General features: G+C 52.5%; 1 protein-coding gene across 7 annotated transcripts in view; it reads right to left on the bottom strand.

Moving 5' to 3' along the window:
• Window positions 1-25,597, bottom strand: part of LOC115640041 (neurotrophin receptor-interacting factor homolog) — a 38,096-nt gene extending 12,499 nt beyond the window's left edge. Inside the window, exons 1-3 of one of the 7 annotated variants that reach the window (XR_003997801.1) lie at window positions 25,271-25,597; window positions 23,809-23,897; window positions 22,691-22,817 (exon numbers count right to left, since the gene is read on the bottom strand). Coding sequence is in view for 6 of the 7 variants with exons in the window: in XM_030542911.1 (XP_030398771.1) it covers window positions 22,474-22,595; window positions 22,691-22,817; window positions 25,271-25,585 (564 nt within the window). In the remaining variant the exon portion in view is untranslated. Of the gene's footprint in view, window positions 1-1,747; window positions 1,780-11,114; window positions 12,387-21,655; window positions 21,795-22,190; window positions 22,596-22,690; window positions 22,818-23,808; window positions 23,898-25,270 lie in introns of those variants that run through there. The other 6 variants (XM_030542910.1, XM_030542915.1, XM_030542914.1 and 3 more) reach the window with 6 other exon arrangements.
• Between the last annotated feature and the right edge of the window lie 11 nt (window positions 25,598-25,608).

The raw sequence follows: 25,608 nt of genomic DNA, 5'->3' as shown, positions 1-25,608 counted from the left end.
GGGTGGCCAGGGTCTGAGCAGGAGGTGGAAATTGACTGGTTGGGGGGTCAAGAAGCTGGAAACAGAGTTAGGAGAGGGGCTGAAGGGCAAAGTCAAGGAGGGGGGAAGGAGCCGGAGTTAAGGCCAGGGGGAGGCGCTGCCAGAGGGTTAAACCTCGGCACAGGCAGGGGCAGAGGGGTAACAGCTATCCCTCTGGGCTGAGACTCCAGTGTTTGCAAAAATAGGGTGGGGGAGAAGCAGAGGGGCATTTTTTTCCCCCTCCCACAGGCAGCACCTCTCAGGATGGGCATCCCAGGGCTGGGCTATTAAAGGCACAGGCGTCCCACTGCCTAGACACTGCAGCTCCTCTCTCATGTAACCTACTGAGGTGCTGCAGTAGGAGACTCAACTCAGTGAAATCGGACATTCGCTATACGCCCCCCAACCAGGGGGCTGTGCATCCCTCCCCCGAATTTCCCCAACACAACACCCCCCAGTGGTCAGGTAGTTACATGCGGCGCTGCCAATGTTGTCATTGTTTGCAAATTTGAATGGAAATTGAAACATTAACACTCACTTTAAAAGCAGATACAACATATGAAAAATACTTGTACCTGAGAAAGTAAAATAGGTTTGAAAAGTCTGGACAAAGCCAGGTTTCCTCACCCAGCTGTTGTGTTTGCTGACAATATGGGTGCATTGGCTTCCGCTATGTTGGCCAACCTTAGAATTTCAAATGATGATTTGTAAGCGAGGTGTGAATGAGCTCTCCCCTGACAGCTACTGATGACCAGGGTTGAGGGAGGCTTTGGGACCAGACTGTATTTACATGAACTCACCTACTCTGCCAAGGTATCCATGTCATAAACCTAGTCCCAGATTTGGACCTTAGCGTCCAAAATATGGGGGTTAGCATGAAAACCTCCAAGCTTAGTTACCAGCTTGGACCTGGTAAAGCTGCCACCACCCAAAAAATTAGAGTGTTTTGGGGCACTCTGGTCCCCACAAAAACCTTCCCTGGGGACCTCAAGACCCAAATCCCTTGAGTCTCACAACAAAGGGAAATAAACCTTTTCCCTTCCCCCCTCCAGGTGTTCCTGGAGAGATACACAGAAGCAAACTCCGTGAATCTAAACAGAGGGAGACCACTCTCTCTATTTCCAGTACTGGAAACACAAGCACTTCCCTCTTCACCCAGAGGGAATGCAAAGTCAGGCTAGTAAATCTAACACACACAGATTTCCCCCTGACTTCTTCCTCCCACCAATTCCCTGGTGAGCTGCAGACTCAATTCCCTGGAGTTCCCCACTAAAGAAAAACTCCAACAGGTCTTAAAAGAAAGCTTTATATAAAAAGAAAGAAAAATACATAAAAATGGTCTCTCTGTATTAAGGTGACAAATACAGGGTCATTTGCTTAAAAGAATATTGAATAAACAGCCTTATTCAAAAAGAATACAATTCAAAGCACTCCAGCAACTATAGACATGTAAATACAAAACAACAAACCATCTTTGTACTCACAACTTGGAAACAGAAGATTAGAAAGCAGGAAATAGAAAAAATCACTCCTCATAGCTGAGAGAGAGTCAGGCAGAAGACCAAAAACAAAGGACTCACACACAAACTTTCCTCCACCAAGAGTTGAAAAAAATCCTGTTTCCTGATTGGTTCTCTGGTCAGGTGCTTCAGATACTTATTTCCAGGTGAAAGAGACGTTAACCCTTAGCTATCTGTTTATGACACGCCCCCCAAATTGCAGACAGTGGGGAAGCTCACTGGCGGCGATTTCCTCCTAGAACTTTAAATTAAACAGAGTTATACAACACATGCAGCGTTACATATACCATTAAGTATATAACTAACAGACTTCTACAGTTTAAGAACACTTTTTAACTACTAGATTCTGGGAAACTCTCATGGGAGAGTGCATCCGCTACTTTGTTAGAAGCTCCAGAGATGTGCTGAATTTCAAAATCAAAATCTTGGAGATCTAAACTCCAATGAAGAAGTTTCTTGTTGTTCCCCTTGGCAGTATGAAGCCACTTTAGCGCAGCATGGTCAGTTTGTAGCTGGAACCGCTGTCCCCAAACATATGGGCGTAGCTTTTCCAGAGCGTACACAATGGCATAGCATTCCTTTTCACTGACTGACCAGTGACTTTCCCTCTCAGACAGTTTCTAGCTGAGAAACACGACAGGATGGAAGTTTTGATCCGTTGCTTCCTGCATGAGAACTGCTCCTATACCACGCTCAGATGCATCCGTGATTACTAGGAATGGCTTGTCAAAATCCGGGGCCCTGAGTACAGGGTCAGACATGAGCGTTGCCTTAAGCTGGGTAAAGGCCTTTTGACACTCATCAGTCCACTTAACTGCATTTGGCTGGGTCTTTTTGGTCAGGTCGGTCAGTGGGGCAGCGATTTGGCTGTAGTGTGGTACAAATCGCCTGTAGTACCCAGCCAAGCCTAAGAAGGATTGGACCTGTTTCTTTGACCTTGGGACAGGCCACTTGTGAATAGCATCCACCTGGCTTGTAGGGGGTTTATGGTTCCTCGACCCACCTGGTGCCCCAGGTAAGTCACTCTGTTTTGGCCTATTTGAAACTTTTTGGCCTTAACAGTTAGTCCGGCCTGCCTGATGCGCTCAAAGACCTTTTCCAGGTGTAGTAGGTGTTCGGGCCAGGAGTCCGAAAAAATGGCCACATCATCGAGGTAGGCAACTGCATATTCTCCCAGTCCTGCTAGTAGACCATCTACCAGCCTCTGGAAGGTGGCGGGTGCATTTCGAAGGCCGAAAGGAAGGACATTGAATTCATACACCTCCGCATGGGTGACGAATGCTGACCTTTCCTTGGCAGGTTCATCTAGCGGTACTTGCCAGTACCCCTTGGTTAAGTCTATTGTAGAGATGAACTGGGCACGTCCCAACTTCTCCAATAGCTCATCGGTGCATGGCATTGGATAGTTGTCCGGACGAGTTACCATATTTAGCTTACGGTAGTCCACGCAAAAGCGTATTTCCCCATCTGGTTTGGGTACCAGAACCACTGGAGATGCCCATGCACTAGTAGATGAGCGGATTATACCCATCTGTAGCATTTTCTGGATCTCCCGTTCTATAGCAGCTTGGGCATGAGGAAACACTCGGTAGGGTGGGGTTCTAATGGAGTGAGCATTACCTGTGTCAATGGAGTGGTATGCCCGTTCAGTCCGTCCTGGGGTGGCTGAGAACAATGGGGCGAAGCTAGTGCACAGCTCCTTGATTTGTTGCCACTGCAGACGTTCCAGGGTGGTTGAGAGGTTCACCTCTTCCACGCCACCGTCTTTTTTCCCGTCGTAGTAGACACCGTCAGGCCACTCAGCATCATATCCCTGGACTGTAAACTGACAAACCTGTAAGTCTCTGGAATAGAAAGGCTTGAGAGAATTAACATGGTACACTCTAGGCTTTAGTGAGGAATTGGGAAATGCTATGAGGTAGTTCACAGTACCCAGGCACTCTTGGACCGTGAATGGCCCTTCCCATGATGCTTCCATCTTATGGGCCTGTTGCGCCTTCAAGACCATAACCTGGTCTCCTACCTTGAAGGAACGTTCTCTGGCATGTCTGTCATACCAGGCCTTTTGCTCTTCCTGAGCATCCTTTAGGTTCTCTTTAGCAGGGGCTAAGGAGTGTCGGACGGTGCTTTGTAAGTTGCTTACAAAGTCCAGAATGTTAGTTCCTGGAGAAGGCGTAAACCCCTCCCATTGCTGCTTCACCAACTGTAATGGCCCCTTAACCTCGTGACCATACACAAGTTCAAATGGTGCAAACCCTAAACTGGGATGTGGTACAGCCCTGTAGGCAAACAGCAACTGCTGCAACACTAGGTCCCAATTACTGGAGCATTCGTTGATGAATTTACGTATCATGGCACCCAAAGTTCCATTAAACCTTTCCACCAGGCCATTGGTTTGATGGTAGTACAGGGTGGCAACCAAGTGGTTCACCCCATGCGTTTCCCACAGTTTCTGCATGGTCCCTGCCAGGAAATTAGACCCTGAATCTGTAAGGATGTCGGAGGGCCAACCTACCCTGGCAAAAATGTCTGTTAGGGCCAGGCACACAGTGTTAGCCCTGGTGTTGCCTAGAGCTACAGCTTCCGGCCATCGGGTAGCAAAGTCCACGAAAGTCAGTACGTACTGCTTTCCTCTGGGCGTCTTTTTTGGGAAAGGACCCAGAATATCCACACCTACTCGCTGAAATGGGACCTCAATTATGGCGAGTGGCTGGAGAGGGGCCTTGACCTGGTCTTGAGGCTTTCCCACTCTTTGGCATACCTCACAAGACCGGACATACTTGGCAAAATCCTTGCCTATCCTCTCCCAGTGGAAGCACTTCCCTAACCGGTCCTTGGTTCTGTTCACCCCAGCATGGCCACTGGGATGATCATGGGCTAAGCTTAAGAGCTTCCCCCGGTACTTAGTTGGAACCACCAACTGTTTTTGCGGCTGCCATTCTTCCCGGTGCCACCAGAAAGAATTTCCTTGTATAAAAGTCCTTGGTCTATAACAAACCGGGATCAATTAGAAGAGCTGAGAGGTAGTGGGGTGCTCCGCGCCACCGCCCAAGCTTTCTGAAGGCTGTCATCTGCTTCCTTCTCAGTCTGGAACTGTTCCCTTGAGGCTGGGGTCACCAGTTCTTCCTCAGACTGGGGACTTGGGCTTGGTTCCTCTGGAAGCGATGTAGGTGATGGGGTTGTTTCTGTTGCTGGTGAACCGCTCTCCGCTGGCGCACCTGAGGGTATTTCAGGCTCTGGCTGAGCCTTTTGGGTATGGCTGTCTGTTGCTTCTGCCAGTTCTGGCTCGCTGGCGCCCTCTGGCGTTGAGTTTGAAGATGTGGTTGCACTTGCTGGTGCTGGTTGCTGTTCCAGTTCCGGGCCTGGGACTGGAGGTGCTGTGGCTGTTTCAGTGGTTGGCATGGAATCTGGGTCCACTACCTCTGTCTGGGTCACTGGTAACACAGATGGGGCGTCTGTGGACGGCTCAGGAACAGGAATGGGTCTGGAAGCTTGCCTGGTTTGGCTATGTGTAACCATTCCCACTTGCTTGGCCCGCTTCACCTGGTTGGCCAAGTCTTCCCCCGTAGCATGGGGATAGGATAATTGTCATAGACTGCAAAAGTCCACATTCCTGACCAGCCTTTGTACTGGACAGGCAGTTCAGCTGTAGGCAAGTCTACAGCTTGTGACATGAAGGGATAAATTGTCACTTGGGCCTTCGGGTTGATGAATTTGGGGTCTACGAAGGATTGGTGGATAGCTGACACTTGTGCCCCCGTGTCTCTCCACGCAGTAACCTTCTTTCCGCCCACTCTCAAATTTTCCTTTCACTCCAAGGGTATTTGAGAGGCATCTGGGCCTGGGGATCTTTGGTGTAATGAATTGCACTCGGATGGCGTTCTTTGGACAGTTGGCCTTGATATGTCCCAGTTCATTACACTTAAAGCATCTTCCATCTGATGGATCACTGGGCCGAGGTGAGTTACTGGAGACTGGTGAGGTGGAAGAATAGGGCATCTGTGGCTTTACTTGGGTGGTATGTGGGGTCTTTGGCTGTCCTCGGTTGTAGGGTTTATGGTCGATGTGCCCCCTGGGTATTCGTTCCCCTTGACCGTAGCTTTCTTGCTTTCTGCCACTTCCATCCATCTGGCTCCAATCTCCCCCGCCTCAGCGAGATTTTGGGGTTTTCCATCTTGTATGTACCGTGTTATGTCCTCAGGAACACCATCCAAGAACTGCTCCATTTGTATGAGGAGGTGCAGTTCTTCCAAGGTTTTAACATTGTGTCCTGATATCCAGGCCTCATAATTTTTCCCAACGTAGTAGGCGTGTTTGGGAAATGACACATCTGGTTTCCACTTTTGGGTTCTGAAACGCCGACGGGCATGATCCGGGGTGATCCCCATTCTGTATCTGGCCTCGGTTTGAAAAAGTTTATAGTCGTTCATGTTCTCCTTAGGCATTTCAGCTGCCACCTCTGCTAAAAGTCCACTGAGCTGTGGCCTCAATTCTACCATGTACTGGTCTTCAGGGATGCGGTACCCAAGACAGGCTCTTTCAAAATTTTCCAAGAAGGCCTTGGTGTCATCATCTGCCTTGTAGGTGGGAAATTTCGTGTGCTGTGGAACAATCATTGGCGCAGGGTTGTTAGGGCTGGCTGTGTTTTGCTTAGCCTTTTCTAATTCCATGGCCTGTCAGTGGGCTTTCCTCTGGAGTTCCAGCTGTTTTTGGTGGTCTGCATCTTTGGCTGCTTGCTCTCTTTTGTAGGCTGCCTCTCTTTCTCTTTCTCTCAGCTCCATCTCTGGTAGTCTTTTTTCCAGTTCTCGCCTGTGTTCAGCTTCTTTGATTTGTTCTTCAGCCTCCATTTTTGTATTGGAAGGCATGGTTCCTGTTTTCTTGTGTTGGGGTGCCCTCCGGTGTTTATTGTCTGAACTGCAGGTTCTCTGTTGCCTCCTGGGGTCTGCCTAGCAACAGTGCCTTTTTCCCTTTTTTCCTCTAGCTAATGTTTTCAATGTAAAGTAAACCAGAAACCCCACTTTATTTGCATGTATATAGTGCTGGTATTTGACTCCTAATGGGAGTGCTATTGTGTGACAAAAGACCTGTAATAGTTACTTAATGGTTGCTTGCTTAATATGCAAGCCACAACTGCCAGAGAGAACAGAGAAAAAAAATTCTCTCTGGTTCCTTTTAAAACCAAACTGTTTCTGCTTAAAAGCCCCTAGCAGAGAAAAGAAAAATATAATATTCCTACTGGCTTCTGGATTCTATCCCACCACTGCCACTCATATCATAACCTAGTCCCAGATTTGGACCTTAGCGTCCAAAATATGGGGGTTAGCATGAAAACCTCCAAGCTTAGTTACCAGCTTGGACCTGGTAAAGCTGCCACCACCCAAAAATTTAGAGTGTTTTGGGGCACTCTGTTCCCCACAAAAACCTTCCCTGGGGACCCCAAGACCCAAATCCCATGAGTCTCACAACAAAGGGAAATAAACCTTTTCCCTTCCCCCCTCCAGGTGTTCCTGGAGAGAGACACAGAAGCAAGCTCCGTGAATCTAAACGGAGGGACTCCACCCTCTCCGTTCCCAGTCCCGGAAAACAGAATTACCGAGAGCTAATCTCTCTTCCCCCCTCACCCAGAGGGAATGCAAAGTCAGGGTAGTAAATCTAACACACACAGATTTCCCCCTGACTTCTTCCTCCCACCAGTTCCCCGGTGAGCTGCAGACTCAATTCCCTGGAGTTCCCCACTAAAGAAAAACTCCAACACGTCTTAAAAGAAAGCTTTATATAAAAAGAAAGAAAAATACATAAAAATGGTCTCTCTGTATTAAGGTGACAAATACAGGGTCATTTGCTTAAAAGAATATTGAATAAACAGCCTTATTCAAAAAGAATACAATTCAAAGCACTCCAGCAACTATAGACATGTAAATACAAAACAACAAACCATCTTTGTACTCACAACTTGGAAACAGAAGATTAGAAAGCAGGAAATAGAAAAAATCACTCTTCATAGCTGAGAGAGAGTCAGGCAGAAGACCAAGAACAAAGGACTCACACACAAACTTCCCTCCATCCAGAGTTGAAAAAATCCAGTTTTCTGATTGGTCCTCTAGTCAGGTGCTTCAGATACTTATTTCCAAGTGAAAGAGACGTTAACCTTTAGCTGTCTGTTTATGACAATCCAGCAGACAAAGCTGGGCTGCCTCTGCTCTAGGTGCCCGGAGGAGGCAAGGTGTGAAGGGCTCCAGCCTGGGACTCTCCCTCCCTCCTGCCAAGCCCTGACTATTAATCCCAGCCCTGGCACTCCTTCCTTCAAGTGCCATGTGGCCAGAAGCACAAGGGCCAAACTTGTGGGCATGAAGTGAAGCAGCAAGAATCCCAACCATCAGGGTAGCAAGTTCTAGAGCCCTAATCCATTGTGGCCATCCCAGCCAAAGCCCTGGCTCTAGGAGGTGTGAGTCACCCAGCAAGAGAGGAAAGATTCACTCTTACACAGCTGGAGACAGGGAAGTTGAGCACTGTGAGCTCTGGGGCTTTACCATAAGCCAACACAAGGTCCCACTGAGAGTTAAACTCAGATTGCAGGATTCAGAGCCCAGTGCTGCCCATTACACCATGGGACCAGCTTAGGCTGATTTCTCTGCACATCAGTGACCCTCATGGGGCTGGCTTGTGTAAGGGGGCTCTTGGCCTTTTACTAAAACTTAGTGTGTGTGTGTGTGGGGGGGGTTGGTTGGCTAGTTCCCAGCACCAGTAGAAGGGGGAAGGATCAATGGGAAATCAGGCCCCTGAGACTGACAGTCCCCAGGGGCAATGGGGAGAGGCCAAAGCTCCAAGTTAGCCGCACTGACAGGCCAGGCAGTGTAATGAGGGAGTCACCAGGCCAGGGGGTCCCATCCTCCATGTGAGCTGGAACTGCCTGGGCCAGAGTGGGGCAGAGCTAAGGAGAGAGCAGGAACCTGAGAAGAGCGGGGAGCAGAGCAGCACAGGTGTACTGCCAGAAACTGCTCCCTGTAGGGCTTTGCAACCTGTAGCAGCTACTGATACCTGAGGTTGTTCTTACTTGCTGACTTGTCCTAATTAGCTAAAACCTGACAGTGGTTTCTCTAGCAAAGGCCAGACCCTGGCCCCTTGGTCCAGACATTCTCATTCACAGCAGGCTAGGGGGACCAGATGTCAAAGATGAAATAACGGGATGCGGGTGGCAGAGCAAAAAAAAAATGCCAGAGGCCCCCCCCGCTGCCAAGCGGCAGTGGCACAGCCCCATCTCCACCCAACTCTCGGCTCCGACCCCCGATACACCCTCAGCTCCCTGGGCCCTCACTCCTGGGCCCAGCCTGGGCTCCGAGCTCTGCAGCCGAGCTGCGCTCCGGGCCCCTCCTGCAGCTCCTGGGCAAGGGGCGAATCAGGCAGCCGGGCCCGGCCCCTCCCAGCAGGAACGTGTCTGCCTCACGTGTGTCTCCGCTCCCCGCCCACCTGGGTCCTGCCTGCTCCACACTGCCCCCAGCCCCAGTACGCTGCTCCACAGGCTGCAGGGCTGGAACAGCCTCTGCGCTCCGCTCCCGGCCCCAGTCATGGCCCATGTGCAGACCTGGGAGGGAGGAGGAATGCTGCATGCTTGGGGAAGAGGCGGGTCCAGGGCGAGGATTTGGGGAGGGATCCAACCGGGCAGTGAGGAGGTGGGGCTGGGGGCAGGTCCAGGGCGAGGATTTGGGGAGGAATCCAAAGGGCCAGTGAGGGGGTGGGGCTGGAGGCAGAGCCAGGGTGAGGATTTGGGGAAGGATCCAATGGGACAGTGAGAGGGTGGGGCCGGGGCAGGTCCAGGGCGAGGATTTGGGGAGGGATACAAAGGGGAAATGAGGGGGTAGGGTTGGAGGCAGGACGGGGTGGGGGCTTGGGGGAAGGGGTGGCGTGGGGGCAAGGCCTTGGGAGGAAAGGGAGGATTTGTCCCAGACCCTGGATCCCTCTAGGGCTGGCCCTGAAGGGAAACGCTGACTATCACAGCGACAATAAAACTGATAAGCATTGCTGGGGAGGCAGAGGGAGATCCGCACTCATCAGGTCTCTTCTCTCCCTCAAGGTGAGCCAGGCACTGCTCTCTCCTGGCTCTTGCCAAGGATCCATTTCCCCACAGGAAGTGTATTTAGTGCCCTGTGGTGCTGGGGGCGCTGGCGCTGCTGCTGCCTGTGGGGTTGGCAGGGGGGCTGATGTCTGCACAGACTCTCAGTTGCCAGGCTGGAGGGGGCACTTGGGACCTTACCAGACTGGCTCAGTGAAGACGGGGGGTTGACAGAGCAATACAGACGCTCTCCAGAGCACGGAGCAGCATCCGCCCATGCAGCCAGGCAATGAGCATTTCCCACAGCCTGGAGCCAAGGGGGAGGCAGCAGCTGCTGTTCCAGCTCCTGGGGGACAGGCCCTGTCAGCCAACAGACACTTCTTACTCACCACAGCTAAGGGCGTCGGGTTCCTCCGGTGGGGGTGTGGAGCAGCCGTTCATTTTCCTGTCGTTTTTGTGTGCAATTGCTGACAAAAACATCCCAGACAGAGAAGCAACAGGCCAAAATACTCTCATGCAGTTGCCAAAGGAGCTCAGTTAGGAGAGCGTTAGACTGAAGATCTAAAGGTCCCTGGTTCAATGCTGGGCTTTAGCAGGCCCTGTCATCCCTCCTTGTGTAGGGGTGGCTTGTTTTCTGAGAGCACAGCAGTGCCTGCACCCAAGGTGAGTTCCTGAGTTTGGGCTCTGCAGTAGGAAAACATAGAAGGGGCTTCTGCCCCTAGTTGCCCCATCTGACCTTTAATGATGAGAGCTGTCTTTCCCAACATGGCAGGAAGAAAGTGAGGCAGGGCAGCCCTCAGAAATGGTGCTAGAGTGCTGCTAAGCAGGGATTGGGGATGAAAACTCCTCTGTGTAGCTGAGCAATGGCAGCACCAGGGAAGGGGCATCTGTAAAAGTGACCCAACAGACCTCTCCTCCTCTGGGCACCTAGAGCAGAGGCAGTGGGTGCTGACAGCTCCAAGGGAAGGCTTGAAAGCCACAGAGCAACAGAGGCCAGGGCTAGAGGAGGGCAGGACCATGCCTATGTGTGGCCTTCAAACAGGTACAAAAACACCCAGCCAGGCTGCTCCCTGCCATGCCAAACACCCACTGAAGATCACCTGCATGTGCAGCAGCTGCTGATGCTCTGTGGCCAATGTCACAAGATGGCAGGAAAACAGGGCCAGCCCCCATGGTAGGGCCTCTGACTTTTGCACTGGGGCAGGAGATTTTACCCCAAGAGGCTTTTCCTGAGCTGGCGAGAAGCAGAAAAACACCCAGGCTCCGGAGATGCGATGTAGCAAGTACCCTCCAGCACAGAGACAGGCGCACACGCCAGCCCGGGCAGCCGCCCACTTTCTTTGGCAAGTCAGGATGGGCAAAGCCTAGACTGGAAGCAACTGTGGCTCCTGCCCCAGCCTTTGTGAGGCCCACCCCACAACTCCTTCCCAGGGCTCTAGCTGCAGCCAGAGCACTGGCCTGAGCGGCCAAGAAGAGGGTCCAGCCCTGAAGAGAGCAGGATGTTCAGCACAACGGCAAAACTGCGGAAAAACAACCACAAAGAGACTTGAATCCTCAATCTTCTGATCTGCACTCAGATGCCTTATCCATTAGCCCACATGAGAAAAACCCCTCCAAGCACTTCTTTGGGAAAGGCAGACACTGTGTTTCTGAGGTCAGCTACTGAGGAGGTCGAGACTCTCTGGGCACAAGATGTAGAGATCCCAGCGACACGTGAGACTTAATTCTATGGAGCCAGGTGCAGGGCTTTGGCAGGGAGGTTCAGGCATGGGGGACTGGGGTGCAGCGGACAGACCAGCTGTCTAGGTGTGGAGATTTAGTGAGGCACAGGAGGGAGGAGGAGGAGGAGGAATCCTGCTGACAGGCACTGGATGTGCAGAAAAAGAGGAGGGGTTCCTGGGACTTTTTTTTGCCTCTCTTTTGCTTACCTGATCGCTCTTGAGGTGAATGGGGAAGATGCTCTCAGGTAGCTCAGCTGGTAAAGCATCAAGCTCTTAATCTGAGGGTCCAGGGTTCAAGACCATCTAGGCACTTAGCTTTTAAGTGGCCTTGTGTGCCAGGAGCCAAATGATTCCTGGTGCTGTGCACCAGTCACATGTGGATTCCCAGAATCCATGGCCATTTCCTGGAAAGGTTCCTTTCCTCAGGAATCAGGAGAGAGGCCACATCCACAGGAACAGGCCTAGAACACGCACTCTCTGGCTGGCAGGAAGCGCTGTGGGGCCAGGTGCTGAGAGAGCTCAGAGGAGAGCAGCAGACATAAGGGGAAGAGAGACAGAGGAGCAATGACAACAGAGGGCAAGTGTACAGGGGGTTCTGGTCCAGCTATTGGGGCAAACTTCCCTGGTTTATACATGACCCTGGCGCTACTTGCCAGAGAAAGGATCTGAGTCATCACACTCCTACCCAGAGGCCTGCCTGACCCCAAGGATGCTCTTTCTACTCATGTGTGGCAGAGTCCTCGTAACCCCAACAAGGCTGGGCCCAGGAATCGTGGGGGGCTTGACCCCCAATCTTGTCATGCTCACTTGAACAGGGCTACAGTGTCCCCACTGTGGGGAACGCTATCCACTCTGGGCACTTCCCTGACCCACTCTGCATTGCATTGCATTGCATTGCTTCAAGCAAATACAATTTATTACCCAGCAATTAATGTAAAACATAAGGAAAGATTAAAGGAAAACACGTCACCCTGTTCTGTGGTGCAGGGAGATCACTACTCGTGTCTCTGTAGTGTCAGGGCAGGTCACAGTCTCTCCCTCACATGTCCCAGGCCTCCTTCCCAGGTCCTGGCTGTGCTGCAGGGACACAATGGGCTGGACACTGGCTCTGGCAGTGGTCACATGCTCTAGGCGACAGGACCCTTGTTCCCAGTGTCAGCCCCCATGTAGGGGATATGATCCCCTCACCCCCGAAAGTCTGGCCTGCAAGGCCTCTTGACTGGTGGCATCTCCTTGTGCTGGGCCTTCTGCCCAGGGACCCTCTCGCTCTCCCAAGCTGCTCACTGCACCCACCTCCAGCCCAAGTGCTGCTGCGGCTCTGCATCAATCTCCCTGGGCTGCTCCTCTGGCCTCTCTGGCTCTGCTTGCTGCAGCTCTTCTCCCAGCACAGATCTGCTCCTTGGGCAGCTTCTGTGGCTCATGTTGCTCTGGCTCAGTTCCCAGCCTGGATATGCTCTGCTCCTCAGCTATTCTCGGGCTCGTTCACGCAGCTCCAGACACATTGCTGCATACACGCTGCCGTGCTCCCCCGCAGAGCCCACAGCCGCCGCCCCCCCCACACCCCCAGCACCTGCCTTCCAGATTTGAACACCTCAAAATTCAGGAGTGCTCAAGTTCAGTTTGGGCAACTGTTACTTCATTTCTCCCAAATCAAATATACTGATCCACTGTAACTTGCTGTAAAAAAAGTAGGATAAAATTTAGCAAGAAATGCTTCCCAGTCTTATTAGGACCGGAATTGCTATTTTTAACAGCCATTGCCTTTTTGTTTGTTTAAAAGGAAGACAGTGATATTGCATTGGGAAATTCCCCATAGAAAGAGAGAGTGGAACAAAAGAATAATAAAGGCACCTCAACTTTTCCTCATTTATGGAGGACAGTCTTATAATCTGCATCCAGATATCCTCCAATCACACAAGCTGAAAACTGTTCCACTTTACTGCACTTCTGTAACCATGTGTGAACCAATCCTGTCTGTGTTTTGTGCACATCCAAAATTCCTGCACTGGGGCGGCAGGCAGTGTATCCGGGAGAGCCTAGGGGATCTGGGCCGGCTCTAGGTTTTTTGCCGCCCCAAGCAAAAAAAATGTCTGCCCCTTGTCCCAGCCCTGGGGTCCCCCCCCACACCTGCCTGCTGCCCCAGCCCTGGGCTCCCCCCCACCAGTGCCCCCCCACACACTTCCTGCTGTCCCAGCCCTGGGCTCTCCCTCCCCTCCACCTGCACCCTCCTTCCGCCACAGCCCTGGGTCACTGGTAACTTGCTCCCAGGGCAGGCCATTTGGCAGGACTTTTGGATGTGCACAAAAGACAGGACTGGTTCCCATATGGTTACAGAGCTGCAGTAAAGTGGAACAATTTTCAGCTTGTGTGATTGGAGGATATCTGGATGCAGATTATAAGACTATCCTCCATAAATGAGGAAGAGTTGAGGTGCCTTTATTATTCTTTTGTTCCACTATTTGTTTCAATGCAATATCACTGTCTTCCTTTTAAACAACTAAAAGAAAAAAAAAAGCAATGGCTGTTGAAAAATAGCAATTCCAGTCCTAATAACCACTGGGAAGCATTTCTTGCTCAATTTTATCCTACTTTTTCTACAGCAAGTTACAGTGGATCAGGATATTTGATTTGGGAGAAACGAAGAACCAGCTGCCCAAACTAAACTTGAGCACTCCTGAATTTTGAGGAGTTCAAATCTGGAAGGCAGGTGCTGGGTGTGTGTGTTGTGGGGGGACTGTGGGCTCCATGGGGGAGCACAGCAGCATGTATGCAGCAGCGTGTCTGGAGCTGCGCGGGCCAGACACGCTGGTCTGAGTGGTACGGTAAGGGGGCTGGGGGGTTGGAGAAGGGGTATAGGGTTCCAAGGGGTCAGACAAGGGACAGGGAGAAGGGGAGTTGGATGGGGAGGAGGTTTGGGGGGGCAGTCAGGGGACAGGCAGTGGTTGGATAGGCATGGGAGTCCCAGGGGTTAGTCAGGGGACAGGTAGGGGATGGGGTCCTGGGGGGAAGTTGGGGAGGGTCTCAGGAGGGGGCAGTTGGGGACAAGGAGAAGGGAGGCTTAGATAGGGGGTGGGGTCCTGGGGGGGAGTTAGAGGCAGGGGTCCCAGGAGGAGGCAATCAGGGAACAAGGACCAGCAGCGCTTAGATAGGGGGTGACATCCGGGGGGGCAGTTAGGGGCAGGGGTCCCAGGAGGGGGCAATCAGGGAACAAGGACCAGCAGCGCTTAGATAGGTGGTGGGGTCCTCAGGGGCAGTTAGGGGCAGGAGTCTCGGGAGGGGGCAATCAGGGGACAGGGAGCAGGGGGGAGTTGGATGGGTTGTGGTTTCTGTGGGGGGAAGGAGGGAGTGGAGGGGGGCAGGGTGGGGCTTCCCTCCACCTGGAGTGTCCTGTTGTTTGAATGTTACAATATGGTCTCCCTACCACTCTCCACTCACAGCGCTGCCGCATGAGGTCCCCCTCCTTCCTTTCCAGTTGGTAGTGGCAGAGGGAATGCTGGGAAATGTAGTTCTTTCCCTGCTCCAGGGCTGGCTCTATAGGCAGGGAGCTAACAAAGAAACTACCGCTCCCAGAGCCCCCTATTGGCTCTCAGCTCCCATGCCGCCCTTGCAAATGGGCTGCCCCAAGCAGGTGCTTGCTTTGCTGGTGCCTAGAGCCGCCCCTAGGGGGATGATGCTCCGGCTCCCCAGCGCCAGGGCAGCCTGACCTGCAGTCCAGCCTGGGCACCTCAGGCTGCCATGAGCGCCATCTTGTGACTGAAGCCAGAACTGCAGGGTCAGTTCCAGCTCAGCCTGAAAGCCTCAGGTGACAGGGAACATCTTGGTTCACGGCTGGCTCCTGGCTTTTTGTGTGCCTCCCCGCTCCCCAAAAAAGGGGGGGGGGGCAGGGGTTGGAGTGCTGCCTCTTGGAAAGTGCCGCCCCAAGCACATGCTTGGAGCGCTGATGCCTGATCCCAGCACTGGAAATGGAACCCAGGAGTCCTGGCTCCCAGCCTCCCTTCCTCTAACCACTAGACCCCACTCCCCCATCCCTTCTTGGGAGCCAGGACTCTTGGGTTCTAGCCCCATCTCTGGAAGCAGAGTGGGGTCTAGTGGTTAGAGCAGTAGGAGCCAGGACTCTTGGGTTCTACTCTCAGTGCTGCTGCGTGACCCTGGACCTCTGTTTCTCCTCCCATTTTTTGGGTATGGAGCCTGTAACCTCTCTGGGGCATCGCCTGTCTCTCGCTGTGTCTGGCCCGACAGGGCCCTGATCTTAGCAGGGGCAGGGACTGTCTCTGTGTCTGTGCAGCCCCTGGCACAACAGGGGTTTGAGTCTGCCCGGTCAGTGTAGGTGCTGCTGTTGTACAGATAAATAGTCACGATACTAAAAGGCATGGCAGTGCGCCAGTGCACCACCATTGCCATGCAAGGGGACAGCTGGTACAAATTACTGAGGCCCAGCGGTCCAGAAGAGGGCCCAGGGCCTGACTTCATTGCCCTGTTTAGCTGGTCCACACTTGCTGTGGGGGCCTGAAAAAAATTTTCACCGGGGCCTGAACCCGCTGCCGCCCTGAGTGTATGGGGGGCCTTGTCCCCCTCCATGGAGCATGGGGGTGCCAATAGGCACCTATGCATGGTCCCCTCAAGCAGGGCCAGGATGTCAGTAGGGGGCCTGTGCCCCCAACATGGAGAATCTGGGGAGCAACCTTGCTTAACGGGTCAGTCTGTTCCTTCTCTGACTGTCCCATTCCAGCTTCAACTAGCACTTGTGGTTCATTCGTTCTTTTTCATTCCTTTTCTTCTCTAGCTTGTATGTTCTTGCTTTCTTTTTTCCCCTCTACCTTTCATACTCTTCCTTTCTTTTCTTCTTTTTCTTTTTCTTCCTCTCCCTTTATTTCTTTCTTTGCCTTCCATGTGCTTTTCGCTCTTGCTTTCTCGCTGGTTATTTTTTTCACTCGCTCTTTTTCATCACTCACTTCTAAGCCAAGCAAGGTCTCCTTGCACACACATTTTGACAGGTTTTAATCCTGATCACTGAGTGGATTAAGCACATCTTCAGAGGGGGTTTGGCATGCCAGAGAGCAGGAAGCAGGCTGGCCGTGTGTCTTTGAGGATGTCTGCTGGCCACACATAAGCATGGTCCTCCCCTTCTCTTGCCCCTCCCTCAGTTCCTCTGTAGCTTTTAAGCCTTCCCTTGGAGCTGTCAGCAGCCGCCGCCTCTGCTCTAGGTGCCCAGAGCAGGAAAGGTGTGTTCGGCTCCAGCCTGAGACACTTCCTCCATCCTGCCTAGCCCTGACTATCAAGCCTGGCCCTGGCACTTCTTCCTTCAAGTGCCATGTGGACAAGAGGCAACATGTGGCTGCGAGCAAAATGGCCAAACTTGTGGGCATCTATCATAACCTAGTCCCAGATTTGGACCTTAGCATCCAAAATATGGGGGTTAGTATGAAAACCTCCAAGCTTAGTTACCAGCTTGGACCTGGTAAAGCTGTCACCACCCAAAAATTTAGAGTGTTTTGAGGCACTCTGGTCCCCCCAAAAACCTTCCCTGGCGATCCCAAGACCCAAATCCCTTGAGTCTCACAACAAAGGGAAATAAACCTTTTCCCTTCCCCCCTCCAGGTGTTCCTGGAGAGAGACACAGAAGCAAGCTCCGTGAATCTAAACAGAGGGACTCCACCCTCTCTGTTCCCAGTCCTGGAAAACAGAACTACCGAGAGCTAATCTCTCTTCCCCCTTCACCCAGAGGGAATGCAAAGTCAGGCTAGTAAATCTAACACACACAGATTTCCCCCTGACTTCTTCCTCCCACCAATTCCCTGGAGTTCCCCACTAAAGAAAAACTCCAACAGGTCTTAAAAGAAAGCTTTATATAAAAAGAAAGAAAAAATACATAAAAATGGTCTCTCTGTATTAAGGTGACAAATACAGGGTCAATGGCTTAAAAGAAATATGAATAAACAGCCTTATTTAAAAAGAATACAATTCAAAGCACTCCAGCAACTATAGACATGTAAATACAAAAAAAACATATAAATCACTATCTGATCTTTTGTACTTACAACTGGGAAACAGAAGATTAGAAAGGCAGGAGACAGAAAAAATCACTTCTCAAAGCCGAGAGAGTACAGGCAGAAGACAAAGAACTCAGACACAAACTTCCCTCCACCCAGACCTGAAAAAGCCTGGTTTCCTGATTGGTCCTCTGGTCAGGTGCTTCAGGTTACTTTTTTTCAGGTGAAAGAGACATTAATCCTTAGCTATCTGTTTATGACAGCATCTGGTGAAGCTGTGAGAATCCTAAGCATCTGGTCAAACCACAGGACTGCAGGCATCAGCAACCAGGACAGCAAGTTCTAGAGCCTCAACCCATTGTGGCCATCACAACCAGGCCCTAATGGGCAAGTCACCCAGCAGGAGAGGAAAGATTTGCTCCTGCACAGCTGGAGACAGGGAAGTTGAGCACTGTGAGCTCTAGGCGGTTGCCATAAGGTCCCACTGAGATTTGAACTCAGATTGCAGAATTCAGAGTCTTGAGTGCTGCCAGATACACTATGGGACCAGCTTGTGCTGCTGTCTCTGCACATCGGTGACTCTCCGGGGCCAGCTCGTGTAAGGGACTGTTGGCCCCTTACTAAAGCTCAGTGGGTTTTTGTTTGGCTAGTTCCCAGTACCAATAGAAGCAGGAAGGATCAATGGGAAATCAAGATCCTAAGACTGAAAGTCCCCAGGGGCAATGGGGAGAGGCCAAAGCTCCAAGTTAGCCAGACTGACAGGCAAGGCAGTGTAATGAGGGAGTCACCTGGGCAGGGGATCCCATCATCTATGTGAGCTGGAACTACCTGGACCAGAGTGGGACCCAGCTAAGGAGAAAGCAGGAGCCGCTTGCCACCCCACTCTCTTCTCCCAGCTTCACATCTTGGCCAACAGGGACTTGGTGCCCAGCACTGCAACGGAAGGCAGTGGACAGAGCCACCCTCGCCTTGAAGCTCCAGCTCATTAAACCATATCTTCAATCAGTGCTGGCCAATGAGAGACCGACATCGCTTGCTATTTTAGCATTGGAAAATCCCATTGGCCAATCTTTGGATCTCTCTGATGCTGCGCTTCAGTTCATGAGGGCAAAGGTGAGAAAAGTGACCTTTGAACTAAAGCACTGGGGTTAACATCCTAACGCTGTATCCTCCTGTAACACTATTTAATACTGGCCCACCCTGTGCTGGTGACAGTTCCATTTCCAGATGTTCGTACAGTTCAGTTACTGTCAAAATTAAGAAGTTTCTATATGCTCAGAGGAAATGAATTTGTTTTATTTACTTGTACATGGCATGAATAAATACCGGTTTACAGATCCTAGCCTGCAAATTTATCATCTGATACGACAGAGAGAATCATGCATCCACATTGTGCATCAAATCATGAACTGAGCTACAAGTGCAACAAAAAATAAGCATTCCAAAGTGTAATGTATTGGGCAGCGGGCACTGAAGACACTTCTTGCCTGCGATGCCATTTGGTCTAGGGTAGGCCCTGTCAGGGAAAGCAGGAGTTAGTGTCACAGGCCTATTTTCAGGCTGTAATCTGTGGGCACCCTGCTCTGGGGGAGGGATCGCGGTAGCCCAGATTCAGGGCTGGAACAGGCCCCTGAGTGAGGGGGTGGCTGCATGGTTTACAGCGCTCTGATGTCTCAGACAATGTGTCTTTCTCAAAGCCTCAGCTCTGCATCCCCAGAAGGCTCCTGCGCTGCCTCTGCTCCTTTCACAGTCTATAGCAAGGAGCAGCAGCAGCAAGGGTCAGAGATGAGCCATAGGGCACTAGGTGGGGGGCAGAGGCTTCAGGAGCCCAGAGTGTTTGCCTGTCTGGGGCAATTTGGCTGAGACTTCAGGGACACATTGTGAGGCAGAATCCCAGGCATCTGTATGAAAGGAGCATAAGGACGTAAGAACGGCCGCACTGGGTCAGACTGGATCCATCTAGTCCAGTTTCCTGTCTTCCTCTAGCGGCTAAAGCCAGGTGCTTCAGAGGAAGCAAACAGAACAAGTGATCATCAATAGATCTCTCCCCTGTCACCTATTCCCAGCTCTGGCTCAGAGCATATCCTCCATGAATTGATTTAGCTCTTTTTTTGAATCCTGTTATAGTCTTGGCTTTCACATCTGCCATGATGTTGTCCAGTAGAATGCACACATTCCTCTCCTCAACACAAATACAAGTTTTTGCGGCCTAGGAGGTCCATGCGCCTAACCTAGCCTCCTTGGACTTAGGAGCAGGAGCTTGCTGGCCATGACGCTCCCTCTCGTTTACCGATTGAACTACTAGGGAGCAAATAGGTGGGTGTATGTAGAGATACTCATACTCCTTGGAAGGTACCATGTATTTTCTCTCTACTCCCCTGACTGTGAGGGAGGATCGAGGCTAGGGATTGCCAAATGGTGTCTGCATTTGCTTGAATAGTGCAGATAAACAGCTGGGCCACTCTAGTAGGTGCGCCTGCAGATAGGATGTCCACTACAGGGTCCTCTATTTCAGGGACCTCCTCCACTTGCAGATTCATATTCTGCGCCACCCATCTCAAGAGGTCTTGATGTGCCCTTAGGTCAATTGGGGGAGGGCCGGAGAAGGATGTTCCTGCCACAGCCTCTTCTGCCGAGAAGGAAGAGGAGAGGCCAGGGAGAAGAGGGTCCTGTGGGGGCTCCTCTTCTTAGGAGCGGCATCAGACTCAGGTGGGACCTGGGTGTCTGCAGGTGGTACTGAAGCCTCATCCATACCCAAGGGAGGAGCGGCTTACGGTTGCCTCTGGTGTCCAGAGTTCTGATGGGGCAGACCGTGGTGCAACTGAGGGAACACCCTGGGCTTGGTGGTACGCCCACGGTGTCCAGAAAGACCATTGATGAGGTCCTTGCTCGTGGCTCTGGCTCTCAGGAAACATATGGCTGGGGATATTCGAGTCACGATCTTGTGGACAGGAAATGCTACCAGCCTATGATGACACCGAGGTGTGTCTCGACGGCCAAGGCGGTGCTGATAGACCCTGAGAGGGAGCCATGTCTCAGGTTGGTCATTCCTGGGACGGTACCGGAAGCTGTAATGGTACCGCGAGGGAGACCGGGACCTACGACCGAAGCGGTGCTGGGAGGTCGACTGGGATCTCGAGTCCCTTCACCTGGAGCAGTTGCGAGATGTGCGTTGCCGTGAACGGTGCTGGGAGTCGGATCGGTGATGTGAGTATCTGGCAGGCGAACGGGAGGCCGAGCAGTGCTGCGAGTGCGACCGGTACCGCGATAGAGAGCGGCGTTGGGACCAGAATCGGCGGCGTGACCAAGATCGTCGGTGGGACCGAGATCTTGAACGATGCCTCTTGGTGGCTCCCACAGAGGGCAGCCTCAGCAAGGCAGGCTTGCCAATAGATTGGATGACCCGCACCGGCAGTGGTGGGGGTTGAGGCAGCGCAGTCTCCGTCTTCGCGGTCAACTCCTGCGCTGTGGAGATGGTCTCTGGTGTGGATGGGAGAGCGAGCTCGACCACAGCATGAGCCAGGGAGCTTTCGGGCACCTGACTCAACAGCCCCTGCGGGACCGGAATCAACAGTGCCACACCCTGCGGTGCCGCACTCGGTGGTGCCGCGGCAGATGATGGTGCTGTGCGATCCGTCGCTCATGGGCCCTCCTTCTGTGCGCCGAAGTAGCCGGAGCGCTGTGTTGCTTCCTGGGCTGCAGGGACAGGGAGCGGTGCCGAGCAGACATCGGTGCCAGCGAGGGTCGGTGCCGTGGCTCCTTCGCGGTACCAGAGCGGTCCGGAGCCAAAGAAGCACTCCTCACAGATGCAGGCTGTTGAGCACTTGGTACCGATGTCGCAGGGCTAAGTGCCGCCTCCACGAGGAGCTGTTTCAGTCGAAAGTTCGGCTCCTTCTTCGTCCTCGGTTTAAATGACTTACAGATGTGGTACCTTTCAGGAAGGCGGGATTCCCCTAGGCACTGGAGGCAGCAGTCATGGGGATCCCCTATTGGCATCGGCTTTTGGCACGTCGAGCACGGTTTGAATCCCGGTGACCAGGGAATAAGCCCGGCACTGGGGTGGAGGAAAGGGGCTAATCCCCGATTCTCCCTCAACAACTATATATATACACAACAATTAACACTAACTACAACTGTAAAAACTCCAACTATAAAGACAATTAACAGTAAAGAACAACGAGTAAGCTAGGGAAGTGGAGTTCAGCAAAGTCACGCTCCACAGTCCCAATGACCGTCATGAGCGGTAAGAAGGAACTGAGGGGCCGTCGGGTCGGCAGGGGTATATATCCGGAGCCATAATGGCGCCACTCCAGAGGGCGACCCAGCCGACCCACTGAGTGTTGCTAGGGTAAAAATCTTCCGACGAACGTGCACATGGCGTGTGTACACACATAATTGGAATCGATATGAGCAAGCACTCAAAGAAGAACTCCCCATAACCCTTTTAAGTGAAGGCTCCTCTCCTTGTTTTGTTGTGAACTCTGGGCTCCGGGAGCTGCTTTTCAAAAAACCAAACACAGCTACTGTTTGCTGTGAATGAGTAGGGAGAGGCAGGGGGCTCCCTTTGGAACACCCACAGCTAATGTTAGCTTGAAGAGAGAGGTGGCGCATGGAGGGAAGTAGGGGGGTCCATTTTGGTGAGCGGCTGCTTATCTGGTCTGTGAGAAAAATCAAATAGCTGCTGTCTGCTTTCAGTGAGTGAGGGGTGGGGGTGGGGGGGTCGGAACTTGCAAGGCAGGGTGCTGACACTCTCAGCACTCCATAAAACCCACTCTCACCCTCCACGCTCCCTGTCACACTCCAGCCCACCACAACCCCCTTTTGAAAAGCACGTTACAACCACTTGAATGCTGAGATAGCTGCCCATAATGCACCACTCCCACTGCTGCTGCAAATGTGGCCACACCAGTGCGCTGTCAGCTGTCCGTGTGGACAGACTGCAGCGCTTTCCCTACTCAGCTGTACAAAGGCAGGTCTAACTCCTAGCGCTGTACTGCTGCAAGTGTAGCCATACCCTGAGTGTCTCTGTAACTCTGACCCAGCAGCTCTGACTACAGCAGCCTGCCTCTGACACCCCAAGCACGTTCTGGTTTGGGGGGGAGTAGGCTGAATGTTTGAAAAGAAGGACAGGAGTAGGAACCTTCTGTTCATTATGCTGGACCTAACCCCCAGTTTTACTTGAGCAAACACGAGCTATTTGATACTGTGCAATACTGCTCCTGTGCTCTGTTCCCAAAGTGTTCTGCAGCGGGGGAGAGAGGAGGGTCCTCTGTGTCACTGGCATATTGGGGTGATGCTGAAAAGGAAAGAGTTGAGGTAGCATTGTGGGGCTGGCATGAACCTTCGCTCTTAATTTCCTCTACCAAGAAGGGAGGGGATTGAAATCCTTACCCAGTGAGGTCACATTCTCATAGTTCTGCTGCATGACGTCTCTGCAGAGAGCTCTCTGGACAGGGTCCAGCAGAGCCCACCCTTCCCTGGTGAAATACACAGCCACCTCCTGGAAGGTCACTGGCCTCTGAAAGAGCAAGAGTCCAACACTTAGTACCTTCTGCCCCACTCACAGCCCCACTATTTGTGGAGCAGAGAAGCCCATCAAAGGGAAGCTCTGGGTGGATTGCAGTCAACAGAGTCCAACCCCCATCCTGCTCAGAGCATCCAGGAAACACCAGGACAGGGGTCGGGAACCTTTAGGAAGTGGTGTGCTGAGTCTTCATTTATTCACTCTGACTTAAGGTTTTCTTGCCGGTAATACATTTTAATGTTTTTAGAAGGTCTCTTTCTATAAGTCTATACTATATAACTAAACTATTGTTGTATGTAATGTAAATAAGGCTTTTAAAATGTTTAAGCAGCTTGTTTAAAATTTAATTAAAATGCAGAGCCTCCCGGACCGGTGGCCAGGACCCAGGCAGTGTGAGTGCCACTGAAAATCAGCTCACGTGCCACAGGTTGCCTATCCCTGCACCAGGGTGAGGAGACGAAGCGAGAGCCCCTTGTCTCTCCCAGCAGATCCATCACACACCTGCTAGCAACAGACTAATAGAGGAGGTGGAGCCCCTAGCCAGGTCGAAGGAGAACTCTCTGGTAGGAAGCACAACACCCTCTCCATTGTGAGGTGCTGGATACGAAGAAAGGGGAATCTCCCCTAAGCCTGTCTCATGGGTGCCTCCTTCATATCTCACAGGAGCCACTGCTTAGTCGGGTCCGGCTCCAGCACTGGCAGTCTGGTCAGTTTTCCTAGCTCCGTGTAGGTGGGTTATTTTCTGTTTAAGAAATTCGGGCATTTCCACCTCCAAAACCTATGGCTCTGTTCCTAGAATCTAGGCTCCTTATTGAACAACTCTCAGCAGGTTTGTCACATTCTGTCCTCCTCCCTTTCTCCACCCTGTGCATTTCCTGCCCCACTCGAACCCCCAAACCAGACTGTGCAAACCTTCCCATCTCCGCTGTATTTGCTGTCTCTCTCTCCTGCAGGAACCCACCAGCAACCCCCTGATAATCCCTACATGAACAGGCTCCTCTGAAGCCATTTCTCTTCCCTGTGTCATGGGAGGATGGGATGAGCTGGAGCGAAACATGGACGTCATTCTGCAGCCTGGGAGGTTAAGAAGGGCAGTTGTGGGGGTTACAGAACAGGCTTTAGTTAATTTCACTAGATGATTCTCCAAGGCCCTGTCCCTGCAGACAGACATCTGGGGAAAATGTTTGATCTCTTTATTACAGTGTAGACCTGGCCCCTCTTGCCAGGCTAAGCCCACAGACACATTTTTAACATCCGTTCTACTCCCTACATCCCATAAAAAAGTCTCTGAATACACGGCTAGAAAAGAACAGAATGAAAGGAGTCTCTGTGGGGGATTCCCTCGGACACCGGCCCCACGGCAGTCACACCCCAGCAGGGGGAATATGGAATCCAGAACCAGCTTTTCCTCTGTTTGAGCCTTTTCTTGTTCAATAGAGAGTGGTTCTGCCCAGGGATGCTGCAATACCTGTGTCTGGGTGGACTAGAGAGCTGGAAATCTCTCCCCCCAACTCATTTCTCCCACTGCCCCTTTCAGTCTCTACTTCCCCTGTCCTCTCTCCCTGCTCCTCTGGCTGGGAAAGTCCCTTTCCTGGGGGCTTTGCTCTACCAGGGCTGGATTTTCTCCTGGCAATTGCTAATGGGAGGAGAGGCTGTTTGTGTAGAGACACTTTCTTGCTAGTCCCCAGCGCTTTCCCAGAGGTCTTTTAGTTACCTGGAGACTCTGGCTCAGAATTTGTATTAACAGGGCCCAGGTCTGCCCCAAGGGGCTAGTACGAGCTGGAGAAAGTTATCACCTGGGCTCAGCAGAGAAGAAGTTTTAATTAAGATCACATCCCAGCACAGAAACCCACTGGGGTAGCAGCAGCTGCTAAGCCTGGTCTCCCAGATCACAATGGAGGCTGCAGCATCTGACCCAGGAAGCTGAACCCCAATATCCTGAGCAGAGAGGGACAGAGTGTTTGAGCAGCTTCCCTCCTTTAGCTCTCTGGGGAGAGCAGCTAATGAGAGCCCCTCCTCACAGGGAGAATTGCTAATCTCGTTTGCCCCACTGTGCATCTGGAGTCACTGCTTGTCTTTCCATGCAGTGACTCGGATTAACAATGTTCTCAATGAAACCAGAGTCCAGAATGCCTTGGTAGAAACCACTGTGCGGCAGTGCTGACCTCCCTCCCACCTCCCTCACCCACGGGGGGGGGGCAGCGGTAAATCCGAGGGGATCTCAGCCCCCCCTTTCTCTCCTCGGGGGTCACCGGCTCTTCCCCCCCCCGCCATGTCCGGGCTGCACCGACACTTCCCACCCCCCCGTCCCGCGTCCCCCCCGCCCCACGCAGGGACCCCAGTGGGGCCCCAGGGAGCGGACCCCGGCGCTGCGAGATGCCGGGTCCCCCCGGCCCGGACTCGGGGGCAGAGTCACCGCCCGGCCCCCCCCGGGCTCGCTCCGGTACCTGGAGGCTGCAGCTCCGCAGCGCAGGCGGAGCCCGGGCAGGGGGGGTTAATGAAGGTCTCTCCCGCCGCGATCTGCGCATGCCCAGAACTCCAAGGCACAAACCCTTCTCCGGCCCCGAGAGAAGCTCCAACAGCCCGGCGCGAGCCAAGCATACCCACAACACACCGCGCGCTTGCGCTCCGGCTCCCCCTCCCTCGATGACATCACTTCCTCTCCCGAGAGAGTCCGGAACTACACCTCCCAGCATGCCCTGGGGCGCTTCCGCCCTGTCCAGCCCAGCTAAGGGAGGGGTTGAGCAGCTGAAACTGCGCATGCTCCTTGGGAGCTCCGGTGTGG

This window comes from Gopherus evgoodei, unplaced genomic scaffold (assembly GCF_007399415.2).
Source record: "Gopherus evgoodei ecotype Sinaloan lineage unplaced genomic scaffold, rGopEvg1_v1.p scaffold_180_arrow_ctg1, whole genome shotgun sequence".
Classification (NCBI taxonomy): domain Eukaryota; kingdom Metazoa; phylum Chordata; order Testudines; family Testudinidae; genus Gopherus; species Gopherus evgoodei.
Note: the sequence above shows the minus strand (reverse complement) of the source record. Positions and strands in the feature narration are given on the sequence as shown.